The sequence below is a fragment of the Oreochromis aureus genome, linkage group 13 (genome assembly GCF_013358895.1).
Source record: "Oreochromis aureus strain Israel breed Guangdong linkage group 13, ZZ_aureus, whole genome shotgun sequence".
Classification (NCBI taxonomy): Eukaryota; Metazoa; Chordata; class Actinopteri; order Cichliformes; family Cichlidae; genus Oreochromis; species Oreochromis aureus.
The window spans coordinates 7306519-7326585 of NC_052954.1; the positions used below are offsets into that span (position 1 = coordinate 7306519).

The 20067-nt window shown below is 40.4% G+C and overlaps 1 protein-coding gene across 1 annotated transcript in view; it reads right to left on the bottom strand.

The window, feature by feature from the left end:
* Positions 1–87: 87 nt before the first annotated feature.
* ttc7a (tetratricopeptide repeat domain 7A) overlaps positions 88–20067 on the bottom strand; it is a 63531-nt gene continuing 43551 nt past the window's right edge. The window contains exon 20 of the mRNA XM_031741122.2: positions 88–3932. Within this exon, the coding sequence (XP_031596982.1) occupies positions 3714–3932 (219 nt within the window). The 3' untranslated portion in view covers positions 88–3713. The remainder of the gene's footprint in view (positions 3933–20067) is intronic.

Genomic DNA, 20067 nt, shown 5'->3' on the forward strand with positions numbered 1-20067 from the left:
GCCAACCTTTGAAAATGACACTCATGGATTTTATGATGATACATTTTCATTATAGCCTACAGTATATCGATTCAGGCTGATGTTAATTTGAAGCTATTAACAGCACCATAATGTAACTCATAGTAAAACTACTGGCAAACATTTATTGAGTTTTTTTGTTTGTTTTTTTAACTGAAAAATCGTCTCAATCATCAAAACATTTTACTTTTTTATTTTACAAATGATTTTTACAGCATTTTGAATACATTCTTATGTCAACACGTGAACACTGAAAATGCTTGAACACATTTTCCCCTTGGGGATCAACTCCGACGCATCTGTCATTTTATTAATAAATGAGATTATGAAACCACATCTGATCCTTATAACCTCCATCACACCCCTCACCCATCCATGACTCCCCAGCCTTGTTTGGTCATCACAGTGATGGTTTACGGTTTCCTTGTTGGCGCCCCGCAGCAGCAGCAGCACCACCCAGCCCGTGCCCTCCATGTGCCCCTGCCGGGTTGGCATCCACATTGATGACCTGAATACCACGCTTGCATAGAAACCTCCCCCAAAGCGGTCACCGCAGTTCATTGTACGTTTGTTTATCATGAGGTGTGGAGGGTTTGTTGCTCAGGTATGACAGTGACACCAGAGTGATGTGCACGGGTGGCATCACAGTGACAGTCTAAATATGAATGCGTGTACATGTGTGTGTATACTACATGTTTAAGCATATATACTTGTGCTGTACCTCAAAATGACTTCATCGCATGTCTCTCATTGTCAGAGTATGTGTGTATCTTTGTGCACCATGTAATACTTCACTCCTTCCCCTTGAGGATTAGACCATTCATCTCCCGAAGCCCCTGTGTAGGTGTCTCACACGGTGCTAATGAGGAGAGGACGGAACAAGGGAGAGTCAGTGAGTGAGGAGGGAGAAAAAGTAAAAATAGACTATTCTGATGGCAGAAAAGAGGCGACAGTGATAGATAATCTCCATGTCCAAAAATCGAAGTATTGATGAATGAGGGATTTTCATGCCGAGAGCGATCGGAGCGTGGGCGGTTCTTTTTAAAAAAAGAATACAGGGAAGGTAGAGATTGGTGCTTGCAACGCTGCAGGGAGGGAGAAGAACAGACGGCTTTTTTTTCTCTAAAAGCAAAGCCAGGGACTCTTCCCATAACACAAATCAATTTACACCAGCCCGAGACATTGATTATAGCTGGTTCATTTCTCACATGGTAGCAGCAGACATCAAACAGACACTGTCAAACTTGTAAAACCACAAGTCGTGTATGTGTGTGTATGTGTGTGTAGTGACTGTTTGTGTCTTCCCACTGTATATGTATGCTGTTCAGAGGACCAGATCTCTCTCCACTTCCCCAGTTACTCAAACAAGGGGATGGCTGCTAGGCAACGAAGCCACATCACATCACATCAGCCAAGCTGGGAGAGGGCAAGAGACATAGAGGGTTAGAGGGAGCGAGAGAGAGCGAGAGAGAGCAATAGAAAGAGGGAGGGAAAGGAGGAGGGAGTTTGGAGGCAGAAAACTGTGCTGGCAGTATTACATAAGCCAGCAGCCCAGTCCCACTGCTCACATTTATGTGGTTAGGCACTCGGAAGTGATGCCCATTAGTCACAAGTGACAAGCCAGGTGAAGATACAAAATCCAGCAGTGATTTTTAAAAGCCATTGTTGTTTATAATGGACGGCATTATGAACAGATGAGTCAAGTCCCCCACCCCCCAAAAAACACACACACACACACACATGCATATGTGCATGGATGAGGGCCTACTGTACCATACAAACAGAAGATGGACTGCTAACATCCCAGAGGGATCATTCAGAGGGAGCAGATACACATGTATTAAAATACTTCATGTACACACATATAATGATGCCATATGGAATGACGTGTTCATGCTGGTTCTCTTGAAGATGAGCAGGCGGGAGTGTTTGTGCTTGCATGTGTGCATAAAAAGCTACACCAGTCAAGGCCATCATCAAAAATACATCAAAGGTCCAAATAATAATGAAGCTGAGCTGCTGCTGTGATAAACAGCATGTACATTATCCACCTATCTGCACTGCCACATGTATCAGAACACAACAACATGCTTTTTATGTCAAGATGTAACCAGCACATCTCTGAATTTATGAACCCGGTGATTATGATCATTAAAAATATCCCTCCATAGACTCCATAGGAGATTTACAACAGAACGCTACTTATGCTAAAATATTAACTTTCTATACAGCCTTTGTTTATCTGCAAAGACCTAAAGCCCTCTCTTTCTTTATCCGCACAAACTGCATTAATACAATTGGTGGTGTTAGAAGCTAGCAATGTTCACATAGGTACGATAGAGCAATTAAACTGATAATTATCAAAGAGACAAAGAAAGTTGCTGACATTAATTACTTTTTCAAGTTGAGGTAAAAGTGATTTGTTAAACGTTTTGTTCTTTAAAATATATTTGATGAAGGAATGGATAAAATTTTGGAAAATGTAGTTAGATGAGTAAATAAATACCACTCAAACCTCTGTCCCTTAAACCTGAAGTCACATTAGCTGAAGAAAAATATTAAACTTGGGGAGACAGCTCGCCTAGTTCAGTCCAAAACAGCAAAATAAATAAAAATAAATATTTTTCAGAAAATGAGAACTTCTATCTTTAAGCAACAAATACGTGGATTTCAATTTAGTGACCTGCAGCACACTGCAGCTCACAGGGATGGGCACACCAACAGGCCTTCATGCCAACAGCTGGTTCCACAGAAGTATTTTAGACTGGTCTGTAGGGTTAGACCAGTTTCAATTTTGAACACACGTTAGTACAATTAAAATTAGACCACTACACAAAAATTAACAAACAAGAAATTAGACAGGCCTCTCCTCTCCTGTGGAACCAGCCCGCAGTTTAAAACTTTGGGATATGACATGTAGTTGTTGCTGGATCTGGTGACCTTCAACCATTTTTCAGTGCAGTAGACTAGCACCCTCCCTGAGACTGGTTATGCTGGAGGTCTGGGAATTTGTTTTAGACAAAGTCTCCAGACCAAGTGCACTTACTTGGTCAACTTTTTTTTTTCATTTGGTTGAAAAAAAGTCTTAATTTTCCCACAGTTCATAATTAATATAGTCCTGCAAAGCCCCAGATGGCAAGTGGCTGCTGGAGGCTGCTGCACCAAAAACCTGATTGCCATCATTATATTGTCCAGGTTGTTTGTAATTTGCATGAAAGACACAACTTTTACTTTGAATTCAGGCAGTCTCGATCTCCTGTTTGTGTTGCACTTCTCAGTTTCACTTCCACTCCGCAAGTGTTTGCAGACAAGTTTGCAAACTACAAACTTGACTGTGGCAACCTGATAGCAACCAAATCAGTCAAATCGAGGTTTTCCATGCATAATTTACCTCTTTGCCACCAATTTTATGCTCATGACCACCAGCAACTTCCAGCAACCACTTACCAACTAGTTGGGGACCTAGATACTATTTAATCTTGATTTGTCTTCAAATTTCATAAATACATGAGTGATATCAGTCTGTTCGTCTCCCCAGTGGTAAGAAAACAGACCCATTTCCCAAAACTAACTATTGATTTAAAGCTCATTTTTCCATTGTCTTTCTTCAGCTTATCATTAGATTTTAGCATTTTGACAAAAAGCCAACATCTTCACCCCAACCCAAACCTCCAGGCCACTGCAAGGCCATCGTTTCAGAGCTCTCTGGGGATGACAGTGAAGGGCCGGACGGGACTGGAGGCCTCCAACTCCAGGGCTGTCAAGAAGCAGTCGGGGGCCTGGTTGGAATCCCGAGACTGAAGAGCCTCACCCAGTCCACTCCACGCTTCGTGGGAGGTGCTGTGGATCTGAACCGCATCACGCAGAACCTTCTCGCCTAGGTGGACACGCCCAGTTTTCACCAGCAGACGGCCCTAAATGAACAGAATGATGGAGACGTGCAGGAAAAAATAGTTTTACATTTATGTGCATTAATGTCACACTTCATAAGTTATTTTCAAAAATGAAAAACTCTCTATGCACAGAAAGAATTGTCCTGCTTAGAAAACAAAAACTGGATTTCTCTAAAACCTTTGGGAAAAAAGGAACTAACGAGTAAACTTATTAACATTTTTATTTTAAGCTAGCTGAGTGTGACATGTTAAAACTGAATAATAATCACTTTCAAAAAGTTGGAGGATAAAAGCTGACCTTTGGCATACTCTAATGTTCACAGAATGGAGATTGTACATTTAATTTTAGTACCTAGTTGCTCATATTATGTTTTTACTCTAAATATCTACCATCAAAACGTTTTTATGGCATGATAAGATCAAGCTAGCACACTGTAAAAACGATAACTAGTAATTGTTGATTTGAGTAAAGTTTTCAAATTAAACTGACTTAGAAATAAAACTTTCCATTTACAACCTAAAATAGCTTGTCTGCCCAACAAATTTCTTCCATTGTTGTCCTAACTAAGATTTTCTAGCGAGCATAACAAAGATTATCAACTTTTGAGTAGATTTTTTGAGTCGAGCTGGGAACCGTGGAAAACCCGTGGTGACTGGCACACGTCGTGTGGTCTGAATAAGTTTGAACTAGACCAAACGAGTCTGAGCAGACTGTGTGATAGTGGTTTGTCGATGTGTTCTGAACTGAAAACCTGCTAAGAAACTTTGAACAAACGTGGCCAAAATTGGATGAAAATTACAATTTTTCGACCATTACAGATTTTACCTGGTCTGAAGTTGGAGTGTATTATTTGACCATTTTTTGGACAGGTGCGGGAGCTGCCGCCATTTGCCCTAGCAGGTAAGCTAACGACATCTGTTATTAGGATTTTCTACAAGCGCTAGGCTGCATCCTCCTGAGGACCCAGGAGGGTGGAACGAGTAAAGCACTGAAAAAAGCCAAACAATAACATATTTAAGTCATCTAAGGGACTTATATATCATGTTTAAGCTAGCGAAGGACCGCGGGGGTTGAAAATGATATGCCAGGAGTTCGCTGTTCTCGCTGCTCTAGCGAGCCTTGAATCCCCAGCTAGCTATCGAAGCTGGTGGTAACAGACGTCTCCGAAAACGTAGAAGCATTTTTGCAAAAATGTGTTGTCTTAATAAACTGAGCAGATATTTGAAATTTACACAGCTACATTCTCGCCTGAAAATACCTTAAAAGTTTACTTTGTGACCCAGAAAGAGTAATAAGAGTAATATTAAAACTAAGTGGCTGCCGCCATTGTTTGAAACTAGAATCGGCTGGGCGCGCTATGAATTCTGGCATAGGGTGGGCCACGAAGGATACACCTGACCCATCCTTCAAAGCTGTGGAAAGTATTGTATTGTTTTGAGAGCCTTTTGTTGGTGGAGTTAAGTATTGATTTTATGTACAATTCCACGGGTAGACGCGATCTGTACGGTCCGACTTTGCATCGCAGCAGTAAGGATCGTGGAGTCCGATCCGTAACTTTTTTTTCTCGTTTTTTTTTCTACATTATATTGAAATGTTTCATTATTGCAAACATTTTCTCTCAGGCGGAGAGAGGTCGTGGAGTGTCAGCCTATGGTATCTGAGGTCCAGGAGAGATGACCTGCGCTGTTTTCCTCTGAGGAGGTAAGACTGTCCTAATTTATTTATAATTTAATTATTATTCAAATTGGGCATGATTTATACTTATATTGAAGCAGTACGGTATTTGCTGGGGTAATGCATTGGCCAACTTTATTATCTTGTGCTACCACTCCAGTCAAGGCCCTTGCCAGTGTTATATTGAAATCCTTACCCTGAACATTTCTGCCAGTACAAGAGTCCCCATGCTAAATCGAAATTGTGAAACAGAAAGGCAATCTCATAATTTTGACTTAGCATGTATTTTTTTTTTTTTTTTGTGCTAGAAATAGGACTTCTATAGTCTGAGATTGTTAGGAAAGAATACTAAGGCAGGTCACAGAATCTGATTGGTCACAGATTTTGGTGCAACTTAGAACATAATATGTATTTTCATATTGATACTGGGTTTTGTGGGAGGTGTTTCTATTCCAGTGCAAAAGACGTATTCATGAGAGATTTTTGAAGTAGGTAGGTTTTGCTGTTGATGACACAGTCAGGCATATAACATGGTGCAGACTGTCCAAGACAGCTACCCAGGAATTTTCTGTGCTGAGTAAATGACAATATTTTGGTGAATGTATTGTTTAGATATCTGAACATTTCATCGGATCACAAGCAAAGACCTCCTGGGGACCTTCAATGCATCCCTTGACAAAGTTGTGCCTGGCCTGCTGAAACTGTACTGGTCTAAGAAGGGAGCTCTTGGTGAGGAGATGGAAGACCTCCTGGATAAACTTGATGAACAGGTGAGTGAAGTGCTCCTTTATCTGACATTTGCAGAAGAGAGTATACTTTTCTCTTAACAGAAACTGAAAAAGATGTTGGCTTCAAATAAAACACATCAGTGGATATGTCCGTAAAATGAATGTCATGAGTCATTGCTTTGTTCTTATTTGGCAGTATTTTATTTAATTTGTAAAAAGAAAGTAAAATTGTTAACATGGTGGTGTTGTTGTTTTTTTTGGGGCGGGGTTGTACGCGTTTGCGTGTTGCTGGGTCTGACCTGTGCTTTACTCTCATTACTATGAGAGTTCTGATTTTGCATTGTGTATAGTACACCATGTTACTTCACTAATTGAAATTTTTGTTTTCCACTGAACACTCTTTAGACATCCAACACTGTGTCCAACGGGCACTGAGAGGCCTGCCCATTTTCCTCAAGACAAGATGCAACAGAGGTTTTCCTGAAGTGCTTAGTAAGTACAAAAAACTAATGCAAGTAAAACTAATTGCTATGAGATGTTTTTAAAGGATGAGTTTATCCAAAATGGAAATGTACACTTTCTCAGTGCAGTCCAGATAATTTTATAGTGGGGATTGCAGTTGTCATAACTCTCACTCCTTTTTTTTCTGCTGAGCAGCTGCTGGGCATTGTTAGTGGTTGTTCCATAGCAGAAAATATTTTTGTACAAAACTCACAAGGTGGCATTAATTAAAAAAAAAATAAGCTTTTTCTTCTTAAAACCTCCATGGGTCAAACGACCAGCATGGTATAGAGGTTAAAGTTAAAATCTTTAGAAATTTGTTTTGTCTTTAGTTTTTCTTAGCTTTCAATAATTCTTATTTTACTTTTCTTCAGGACACTGACATTTTGGAACCAGTGTTGAACGGTGCATCAGTTGCCATCCTCACCATCCTACAAGATGACGATGCTGATACGTCTGTGCGAGAACATCCAGTTGTGTTGGAAGGGGACATTGTGCTACATAACATTCCAGATCTCTCTACTGCCCTGGCACACCTCTTTGGCCTTCTGTATGCCCTCAACATTGATTACCCAAAGCAGATGAGTTTTACCTTTGAAGCAATTCAGGCCATCTTATTTTGGCCTGGTCGGACAATATGAAGGTGAAGTGGATAAATCATTATTCTAAATGTAAATTTTAGTCAGATGAATCTGTATTGTTGAGAATATATGGTGAAAATTTGTCTTGTAGTATTTTAAAAGATTTGTTATAGTGTTAGTTTCCTCTTCATTGATGGTAACATTTCTAATACCTTTTAACTTCCATAGTTCATCATAGTAAGCCTGTGTAAAATGTCAATGTCTGGGTGCATAGGCAATCGTTTGTGGCACTACCCTATTTAATGTGCAATAGTTATGTTCAGCTTTTACAAGACGGTCAGGGTGTGTGTGTGTGTGTGTGTGTGCATGAATTATTAAGTTGCTGGACACTTTTCTTTTTGGTTTCTGGACTCTGGAATTTTAACGTCTCTGCTGGGGTGCTCAAAGCACCCAAAAGAAACTGGCAACACGTTTTTGTTTGTTTGTTATTTCTTTTCTTTCTTTCTTTTTGTTTTTTAACAGAAATTCACCCTACTACCCATGACATTCTGAAATGTACTGAAAAGACTGTTGAACAAAATAAATAAGCTTTTAGATAACATTGAATTGTGCTTTGTTTTATTCTATATCTATTTATTAAGTGTTTTTTCAAGTATAATAACAACATACATTTTCCTTTGTTTATATAGGTAAATTTTCAACTCACTGGAGTAAGAATTGTATGATTACTCAACAAGAATATCTGTGTTTGGTGAAGGCAGAAATACATGGCATTGAAACCAGAATTTCTTCGTTAGACTTCCAGGATTATCCTAATTAGGTGAACAAGAAGATCCAAGTTGGCAGAACTTGTAAATCTTAGTTGAGTCAACAACAGTTGGCAAAAGTTGAGAAAACTCAAAAATCTCTTGCATCATGTTGCCTTGAAATTTTAAGTTTTCTCAACATTTTCTTTTTTACAGTGCAGATGGTGGCTTTTTGCTAAAAACCCAAATCTTGGATTAGAATGCCTGCTGTCCTGCAGACGAGTCAGGATGACAAAAAACAAAAACGGAAACACAAGAGTTGTATTCAGCTGGGATTGTACAGCTGAAGGGAGAAAATCCACAAATGATGAGATTAGGAGCGACCTTCTGCAGAAAGATGATGCAGTATGTTAGTGTGCACACAGTAACACGTGCACAAGCGCACACATACGCTGATGAAAACTGATAGCGGGCTTAGGGTTAGCGAGAGAGACTGCCTGAAGGGATCCTTTAAGTAGATGCGAGTTACTTGCTCTTCCTGCAGATGATTTGCCAACGCAGACTGTCACTTTTTGAATGACTGGGTTTATCATAACATAATTATCAATTAAAATATTTTCAGAAGGAAATAATAAAACCTGTATTGTTTAGCATCTGTGTACCTTTTTTTTATAGCAAACCCAACACCAATAATCGAAGTCTGTGAGAAATCTCAGAATTGTTGCGGGCTCATTTGAACATCTTTATTATTATTACAACAGTCACATGTTCCCGGAATACTGTGTTTTACTGGGTGAGTAAATGCCACAATAACTCTATCCATCCATCCTCTAACGCTTATCTTGGTTTGAACCCAGACTTTCTTCAGCCCAGCTACCTCTTCCAGTTAATACAGGGGAACAAGAGTCGTTCCCAAGCTAGTTGAGAGGTATAATTTCTCCAGCAAGTCATGGGTCTGCCTTGGGGCTTGATCCTGGTAGGACATGTTCAGAACACCTTGCCTAGGAGGCATCCAGTAGACTCAACCCCCCAACTTATCCAAGTCGGCTGGCTCCTTTCGATGTGGAGAGGCAGCGGCTCTTAAAGGACCGAGCTCCTCTCCCCATCTCTAAGAGATAGCCAATCCACCCTTTGAAGGACACTCATCTCCAACACTACAATAACTGTTAGACAAAAATTTTAATTTTTTCCCATAAGCAGCATTAAAAAAAAAAAAAAAAAACTTCCTCACTGATGTGAAAGTTGCCTGGAAAGGTTTAATTCATGAGTTATTAAGTATTACCACTATAATGACATTGCTCTACCAAGTATGATTTTACTAATCATCTCCCATGCTAAACGATGTCTTAGAAAAACTGCGCATCCTCTGAATGCATATGTGATAGATTTTGTAGGTAAAAGGTTACAGGGAAAGATAAAGGTTTACAGTGCAGCTAGCATATAGCACTGGGGGTATTTGCTTACCACCACTGTTAGCCAGTGGCATCCCATGAGAGCTCATAACAGACCATTAATGTGCCATTGTAAAAGGAATCTTTCTCCTTTCATGTTAAAGAGTGGTCTGCATCCATCCTTGAAATAACTGCTATCTTGTTGGCTATTGTCTCTGGAAGCAAGATTAACTCCGTTTCACTATGGTCTCACCCACAGGCCATATCCAGGTCCCAATAAAAGGAGAGCGGCAGCCTTTTCTGGTTGTTTGCACATGCACAATATGGATAAACGTCTGGACGAGCATGCTAGACAAGCTGCTGTTAGCTCTGCTTTCACTGTCGAGATCAGTTACCGTCTGGCCATTGTGTGGCAATGTCTGTGATTTATCAATGCAACAGATGAGTTTGTTCTTACTATCTACCTAAGCCAAAAGACTCCACCAACACTTTAACATTAACATAAATCACTTGCTTGACTGAATGTACAAGATCAAACCAGCTGTTTTGTTAATACACCACCTTCATTTTTCAGTAATCTTTTTAATCCACCTGTACATACTGATGGTTAACCATGTCACACAGTTTTCAAGTCTTTCAATTCAGCTGTAGTTTTTATTTTGTAAATATATTTAACATACTTTTTAAAAATCGAGGTCAAGCCACATACCACTGATGTTAGTCATGCTTACGTCTCACTACACACAAGAAGTCGTGCACTCCAAGTGAAACCACTGGTAAATGCATCCTCCGCTGGTCTCTTGTGGGTTTTACTCATTACAAATATTATCAAAGCCTCAACAAAAGACTTTTTACCAAAAACCTAGAGACCAGCCTATATCAGATTCTCTGTTTCATGTATTCAGAACAATGTTATGGCCATTACTGGCAATCGCTGACATTAGTCATCTTAAATGTCCCTTTTTTGCTTATTTACAACTCCACATTTTTTGGACTCTACTACAGTAGCTTTGTATGATTCACTGTTGAGAATAATCCCTATTATTTAATACTGGGCGGTCATGTAGTTATGTAAAATTAAGGAAATATAACAATAATAAGGAAAAACTCTTTAAGCTTCAAAAGTTCCAAACTTTGGCAAATGCAAATTTTTAAGTTTACACAGATGTACTAAACTGTCCAGAACATTCAAAGACATTGGTACGGTCCTGTACAGAACTTTATTTTCCCAAAAAGCTCATTTGCAGTGGGGGGTGACTATTACCTGAGGCTAGACCAGGAAGTGTGGTAGGTATGCATTCACCCACTGGTTTTGCACTTTATGAACACACTCTATATAGTATATATACAGTATGTTCATAAACAATCCACGGTTTTCCTTTACAAAAAGCTGAGGAGAGGAAAGAATGAGCTATAGCTGGCATTTTTGGTAATCTGTAAGGTCATTACCACTGATGTGCATATATTTAAAAAATGTATTTGCAAAAGAGAAGAACACTGTGGATGATAACTGTTGTCACAATGTTAAAGATCATAGCGCTACATAGGTTTTGTTGCTTTGTAGCACAGCTCCATGGGGAGTCTGGCACAACACAACCTCATGCAACTGACCAACAGCACAGAGTCAAATCTGCCTCACATATAAGCATCGTCTAAATGCGTGCACACAAGCTCCAGTGTCACATGCATACTCAAGGTGACAAGGTGACTTTCAAGATTAGGCTTAAAACTTTCCTTTTTGCTAAAGCATATAGTTAGGGCTGGACCAGGTGACCCTGAATCCTCCCTTAGTTATGCTGCAATAGACGTAGGCTGCCGGGGATTCCCATGATGCATTGAGTTTTTCCCTTCCAGTCACCTTTCTCACTCACTATGTGTTAATAGACCTCTCTGCATCGAATCATATCTGTTATTAATCTCTGTCTCTCTTCCACAGCATGTCTTTATCCTGTTTTTCTTCTTTCACCCCAACCGGTCGCAGCAGATGGCCGCCCCTCCCTGAGCCTGGTTCTGCCGGAGGTTTCTTCCTGTTAAAGGGAGTTTTCCTTCCCACTGTCGCCAAAGTGCTTGCTCATAGGGGGTCATATGATTGTTGGGTTTTTCTCTGTATTTATTATTGTGCTATCTACTGTACAATATAAAGCGCCTTGAGGCGACTTTTGTTGTGATTTGGCGCTATATAAATAAAATTGAATTGAATTGAAAAAAATTGAACAGGGAACAAGTCTTGCACAATCATCCCTTGACTTACTCTGACTATCTGTTACACACACACACACACGCATGCACGCACATACTCTGAGATGGCCTGAGGTCAGACAGACGAGTCTTGTTATGCAGTCTCTGCTCACAAGCTTGAGATTAATTGGGCTGAAATTCACAAAGCTGTCTAGGGGCTCTGATGCAACTTTCAATAAGAGTGCACACTCTGCCTGCCTTCTTTCCTCTGTTTTCCTTTTTCTCACTTCTGCTGGGTGGAAAACATGGAAAAACAACAAAACTGTTGGTACGTAGAAACGCAGGATGTGCACACAGGTCTCCAAGCTTGTAAAAGTGTGTACAAATGTGTGCATCAGTGCACACATGTGCAGGGATGTATGATGCAGTCCTTGCTGCTGGTTTGGTCACTAGTTTCCACATCTCACTATCTGTGCCCTTGTCTCCAAACTCACATTGGCTACATTGTTCCAACATTTTTTTGGCATTAACAGTTTGCTACTGGACTAACACACACACACACACACACACACACACACACACACACACACACACACACACCAACAGTCATCTGTACCATCTGTACCCTATATCATTTAGGGTGTTACCTATGGAAAAGTTGATGTTTATAGGTCAGTTAACTCAACAGTACTGTACTTAATATACAGTACTGTGTTTTACAGGAAGCCATTTCCGTATTTAACTGACAGACACTGGCTTCCAGTAAATTTCGGTGTTTCTTGTAAAACACTGAAAAACTGTTTTTTCTTCTTTAAGTAAGATAAAAAGAGCTGCTTGTGGAATGTGGTAAACTCAGAATAGCAGATGGGAAATGGCTAACTTAGGGATATGAGGCGATTTAGAGGAAGTTATGCTTCTAAGCTGCTTGTTGACAGTTTATCTGTGCACCAAGGACAGTCCTGTGTAGCGACTCTGGCTACAGCAGGGAACAGTAGTTAGGATGAACAGTCAACATGATTAATAAATATACTGACAACATTAAGATCCAGACACAACATAATGGTGGATTTGCTTGTAAAAGTGAGAAGTTGAATTTCCACTTTTGAGCAAATTGACCAATTGCATCCCGTCTCTGTTGTTTTTTTTAAGGAAAAGCATAACAATTATGTGCCCCATCCACTCAACATTTAGCACATATCATGCTGATGGTTTATAGTGCATTCATGGAATAAATGAAATATGAACTCCAATTCCCCTCAAGTCAGAATAACAATATATAGGAAGAACGTAAGCTCAGTTAAATTCATGTATTGCACATTAATTTTTTACTGACAATCATTTAACTAAGGCTGTAGTAAGCAGAGTGTTCTCACTGCTGTAGTAAACAGGCCTAGAAACAAGGCAATCGACTGGAAACCTCCGGTCGTTGGGGTAAAATGTATATTTACTGCAGCAGTAGCTCTGATAACAAGTCTGGTAAAGCCTTTATTTTCAAAACAGACGAGCACAGAAGGGGAAAGAACAACGTTCACACTTAGGATATTGAGCCATCCAAAAAGCACATAGATGTGATTTCAGGACCAGAAGGCCAAATCAAAACTAGAGCTTGCTAATTGACAGTTACTAGCAATTAGTTGGCGCCCCTCTTTTTCTAATGAAGGAAACGATAACGTTTCTTGAGAACAAAACAGAATGTGACTGGCACAAACTCAAGAGATGATTAGCACCAGCATCTGGCTCACAACAGTGTTAGCAGTTATGTCTCAGTCACAGTAGAATAAAAACAACAGCCACCTGCGACAAGTAAGAAAATCAGTGTCTGAAATGGTTTCTTTCTGTGACTGATTGTAAACAGTTACAGTGGCAAACTTACTGCACAGAGGTTGACCAGACATGGAATAAATGACAAATGGTGACCACTTTGGATTAATAAGGTAACTGAACAGGTATTTTGATGGGAGGCAACTTGTTGCCAAAGAACTGCAATCTGACTCAGACTTACTGGAACCACATTTTGGAAATAATTGCTATTTAATTTATACATTTAGACAGATTGTCAACGCATTGGCATCACTCTGAATTAATTGGTGACAATGAGTGCAACTCAGCTGTGATGCATCTCTTTGCTAGTTGCTGACTTTTAGCAAAGCTCATATTTCACCCTGGAGTTAAATCACTGTCATTTTTCTTTTTTAAGTTTTAAAATTAAGTTTAAATTCTAAATTTAAGTTTTAAACCTCTGAAGTCATAACCGATTACATGTGCAATTTCTGCCAATTTATCACAGTGAATCCTGCATTACCATAAACAGGTAATTGGTCCCATTTGATTGCAGACCGGTAGCAGACTGATAGTAGACTGACATCATATTTTATCTTCATCTTGACACACCAAACATGCTTTGAAGACGCCAACTGGCTGCAATTATTTACAAACCTGGTCCCCATCTTTGAAGCAAGCCAACAAGATCACATGGCCATTGTACTTGCTGGCAGTGGTTTTGGTTGCACCACAGTCTCCAACAACTACAGTATATTCCTCAGTGTGACTGTTCACTACTGACCAGACAAGATTTTAAGAAAGCATTTTGCAACATCTTCTTTGGCAATGAATGCACAGATATGAGACTGAAATTAATGTCCTTGGAAGGAAAGCAAATGCATGTTTCTGAAATTACTAAACTGAGAAATCATTTTAGAGAAAGAAGAAGAGGACAGATTCTTGCTGAATGTGAGAAAGCGTTTCAATTATTACAAAAGGAGGAATCCAGACACAGGACATCCACTAATCAAAGGGCCGACACTCCTGCTGTCCACTTGTCTGAGGGAAACACAGTGAAAAATGCTGATGGTTAAGCCATTGTTGCCCAGTGTCATTGGTGTGCATGTGTGTGTATGTGTGTCTTTGGATCAAATTTGATTAGAAATTCAGCCAGTACAAATAATATATTGTGAGGGAGTGGGAGAGAGAACAAACAAATTCAAAAGCATTTCAATTGCCATCAAATGTTTCTGGCATTACGTGGAGAAAACTGGTATCTAATAGTTGGTCTTTAATTACTCCCAGCCATCTGTCTCCAGTTTTACCTAAAGCTGATCTCAGTGAGCTTGGCAGCACAGGTTTGTTTCTTTTCATGCCGTTTAAGCACAACCGAACTGAGCTGAGCCAAACTCTAAGAGTGGGCACTGGTGTTTTCATCAGTCTTTCAAGCCAATTTTTTTTAAGCAAACTTTTGAAATGCTTCAAACTACAAACAACATTTAATTAAGTGAACGTCCTTCGACTAGACTGAAGAGAAGGGAAAAAAGCCTTCCTGGATGTCGCAAACAAGCACACCCAACAGAGATTTGATTAAGGAATTGATTAGCATTGGGGAAATGAGTTCTTGTTCTTTGGTGTCAGCATTATTATATTATTCATATTCCATACAGTACAAAGACAAAAAGAGGACTTTGTAATACTGTAGCATACCAACTATAGCTAAGCAGGCTCCCCGGAGATTTATTTAGAATAATATTCATTCGATAACTTCTTCATTACTAGAAACTTTTTCTGCCTCAATTGTCCGTAGTCATCGTAGTTTGCATACAAACTACTTGGATGCAACGCAGCCCAACTCTTAAGCCAAACATAGATTAAAAAGGTTTGTGGAGGCAGAATAATGGTCACATACTTAAAAGGCATAAACACAAAATCATTTTGTGATAAGATGATCATATGAATATTTTCACAGTTTTAAAAAAAGCAATAAAAAAATCAACGTCTTTGAGACAGCGGAGAGACAGATGAACTCTAAATTTGGATTTGCAATCTGCTGTTGTCAGCCGTGCCGCCTACAGAGCTGTGACTTGTCCAGACAATCCAGGAAATTAGAAGTTAAGGTACAAGTGGATATATGGACTTGATCTAGAGAGAATTAAATGATCCTACAGTTTGGTATAGCACTCAAAACCATCTGATCTATACACATCAAGTACACACAAACAAGTCGTGGCATAATGCCCTCGCATTCAACCAAGACCAGAGACTTTACTTGAACTTTTAATCAGTCTGGATGGGCAGGTATGGATACAGTGAGCCAAAGTTACTGTATTTACCTATGCCATGTTGGCTCGACCTGTCTTTGACTGCTATTGGATTAATATTAAGTAGTGCTGTCAGCGTTAATCTCGTTAAAATGACGTTAACGCCATAACCGCATTAACACGGCAAATCTCCGTTAGCTCGTTAACGTGGATCACTCCGTGCATGGGGCTGCATGGTGCTAACGCGTTAACAAGCTAACCACGCTGACGCGGTGACGCTGTGCAGCCCTCGCACGGGGCAATCCGTGCAAGGATTGATGAGATGAGATGGTGAATGGTGAATGTAGCGCGGGCACCTATCATTAAAAAATATATTAATGCTGGTATCCAAGAGCTCTTAATGTTACCCTTAAAAAACCAACCAAATAAACAGTAAACCAACCAAGAACAACACGTGGAGAAATGAACCGAAGGTAGAGTCCAGATGTGTGGAGAACTATGACTTCAGTGAAATATGAAACTCTTTCAATGCAGATCCCATCAGCTTGCTCAGAGTCATCCACCACTTGGCAAACCAACATAGAATGAACATGTACAGCTTCAAACGTCCAAAACAGGGGTGACATTGTATTGCCAACTGCCGGCCGGCCATTATATCTCTTTGTATTTTGAAGGCAAAAGGTACGAAAGGGTTAGAAGGTATTTAGTCCCACCAGGACCTCCACAGTGGGTACTTAACCCAGGCTGTCTCGAGATACGTTAGTCTTTAATACAACATATAGTCCAATAATTAGGGAACTTTTCAACGGCGATACCTGACAGAGATGCAAATGTCTAGTTGGATCGGACAAAAGATGGTCTTCAACTTCCCAGCTCACTATAATCTATTCGATGTGAGATTGTGCTGTTGTGCAAAAAGTTCGCCAGTACTCCTCCTCTCTGTCCAGGCACCTTCCTGTAGTGTAAACGCATGTGAGCTGGACTATTTTCTGTTGTGCTTTGAGTATCTGACGTGATACTCAAGAAACCGTCAAAAGGCCCAATGCAAAAACCTAACAGTATAACTTATTTCATTCCTTGAAGAGGAAATGTGACTTCAAATGGAACATCAGACTCATGAAGACAAAACATACGAGAACTGTGGAAAATATTCTGACTCAAGAAACTGCCAAAAGGTTCATGTGTGTCATGATAAATCATATACCGACTGGCTGTGATTTTATATTCAGCATTCATATAGTCGAGTGGTAATATTCCTGTTCCTAGCTCTCAAACAGAAAGGGAATAATAATTCCTCAAAGTGTACAAAAGGCCTGCTGTCCCATCCTGATCTGTTTGGCATCGCTGGTTAATATAGGATGTCCAGGAGAATTTAGTACATAACACACACTCCTCCTACCGAGATTAAAACATTTTAATTAATTACTTTCACTTTTGTTGGGGTGATATGACTTCATGCACCTGGATGGCACGTTTGCATGGAAAATACCGTGTGTTTGGGAAAAAAAACAGCACATACAGTGCAGCTACGGTTGACTCCTTCAAGTACATTCTCACTTTACAGCACATTACATCACCTATATAAATATATACTGGAACAAAGTCCGACGCACAAACTTGCACGAACACACACACACCGACGTGGAAAGAGGAAAAGAATGAAGGACAGAGTTGATACTGGAGCCTCAGAAGTAAGGAAAAGGAAGAAAGAGAGGAAGGAAAGAAGTGTGAGTGAGCAAGAATGAGCTAAACTGAGAACAATGAACACACACAGAGAGAGAGAGAGGGAAGGGGGAAAAAGGAGAGGCGTCAAAGAAAAAGGAAAAAATAAGTGAGCCCAGATGAGCCATACATAGCAACGGAGGCACCAGCCAACTCCCAATCGTCTTTCTGTTTGCACCCCTCCCCCCACCAACCACCACCACCAACCCACCCACCCCACGATATTTTTCATCTTCTCACTCTCTCTCACATACAGTCAGACTCTCTCTCTCTCCATGGTTATCAGAGGTCGTGCTCAATAGAATAAATTTCCCTGGTTGCTAGGCAATCCCATAAAGCGGCGAGAACGAGCAAAGTGATATAAATAATGTATTTGCATTATCTAATCAGCTGACAACCACCCCCTCCCACACACAGAGAGGAGAGAGAGTGCGAGCGAGTGAGACAGGCATGGGGGGGGGGGCATTTGACAATTGGAACGCGATTAATTCATTGAGCGCAAAGCCTTCGTCCTTGAGAGTATGCATGCATATGTGAAGCTGTGTACGAATATGGGTTCGTTGGAGAGGGCCGAAAGTAAAGTGTGCGTTTGTGTGCGGCTGACTCAGAGCGGGCTCCACTACAGAGCAGGAGAGATGAGATGTGGAGGATGATGGGAGTGGGTCAGATTCATTGCATACCGCGCCGGAAGCAAGGCTGGGCCATGTTTCAGGATCAGCTAACTGTCAGAACACAAACACACACGCGCACATGCCACACATACACACAAGTCGACCAAATGCTTACCATAATGAGGTTAACAGCACAAACAGACAAATGTGTAATAGCTACTCCCATGATAGGCAAACGTAATGCATGCTTAGTTGTAGCCAGTGGACTGCAGCGACCGAGAAATTAAACTGAAAATCCCGGTCTCACACGCACACACTTACAAACACCATACTATAGTCATATACTGGTTTCCCTCACTACTGCACCCTCCATCCATCCAAAAATACTCCAAAACCAGCAGCTGACCAGAGCAGTGAGTCACTGTCTGATGGCTTCGTTTCTTTCCCTCTCTTACAGAGAAACCATGTGGACACAGCTGATGCTAACATGAAGTGCAGTGAGTAAAGCGGTGTGCGGGTGAATAAGGGAAGATGGTAGCCACATTGCATGGGTTGGTGAGCTTCTGCATGGATTCCAGTAATGGGTTTCTCTTACTCACATGTTCCTTTCCCCGTCTAACATGGGTAGAGTGGAAAATCTACACGATGCTGTGTTATACCTCAGAAAGGACTCGTGTCAAACAAAATGTTTCTTTTGGTGGTTTTTGGATGATTTGGCTAATCAGACCTAATCACCTTTCAATTCTGGTTTAATGCGCAGGCATGTGGACTGGGCCTGATGCTCTTTGCTAAACCTAACAGTATAACTTTTTTTCACAAAAGTATTCCTTGAAGAGGAAATGTGACTCACAAAGCCTTGCTGTAGGATTCAATTAGGCAGGACAAGAACCCACAGTGGAAACCTCACAGGCTGTTAGGAGACTTAGACCTTTCTCTGCTCCTGGTTCTGCTGGAGGTTCGTCTCCAAAGTGCTTGCTCATAGAGGGTCATCTGATTATTTTCACTCTATTATTGTAGGGTCATTACCTTAAAATTTAAAGCCCCTTGGGGCAACTGTTGTTGTGATTTGGCTTTATAGCTATACAACTGAACTAAACTGAACTGTATTGAAGCTAACAGTTTAATGTCAGTGACTTTTGAAATGAAAGCTATTCAGACCACGCCTGCAGCATTTCAAGAAGACTGCTGAATGGTGACACTAGCTTCTGAGCTTTGTCACACTTTTTAACTTAAAAGCAGACTATAGCTTACAAAATTAACATCACGTTGTTTTAAATAAGACGTGAAACTAGCAAGGAAGTGTTTACTGAGGGGATAGATCGAGTCAGCAGCAGTTTTTCTGTTGACTTCTAAACATACTCTGCTTCTTGCAATCCGATGAGTCTCCCCCTACTGGATGTAAGAAACATTACATGTTTAAGGCAGTTATGCACTGGCTTCACTCTTAAATCTGGAAGCAACGTATCTTTTACAGTTTATATGCAGCTTAAATGACCTTAAGAAAGATCCCTGATCTTCTAGTAGAAGCTATGTAGACAGTGCAGTACACCATGGGCTCGCATGATAAGCCCACTGAAACCACTTGCAAACATACTCATAATGAAACTGCATTTCCTCAATAAATATCAGATCACATTAACTGTTGAGCCACAGAAAGGCTACATCTTTAAAGTATAGTTACCATGAAAACATCTTAAGGACATTCATGGAAAGTACAGTAGGTACTTTTGCAGAATAATAACTGAGGTGTAAGAATATCTACCAAGAATATCTTAAGAATTCCCCTTAAGGCACAGCAGAAAATGGGCCACTGGCACACAAAATGTCCACAGCAGATACTGTATAAAAATAAATGGATGAACGCAGAGCCACACAGCACCACAGAGTAACTGTAGGCCGATTTCTGGCCGGCTGATGCAAGTCACAAATATGGGCGAAGCTCCAAATAAAATGTCCCACACACTGTCCCACATAGGCTCCATAACAATGCAAGAATGC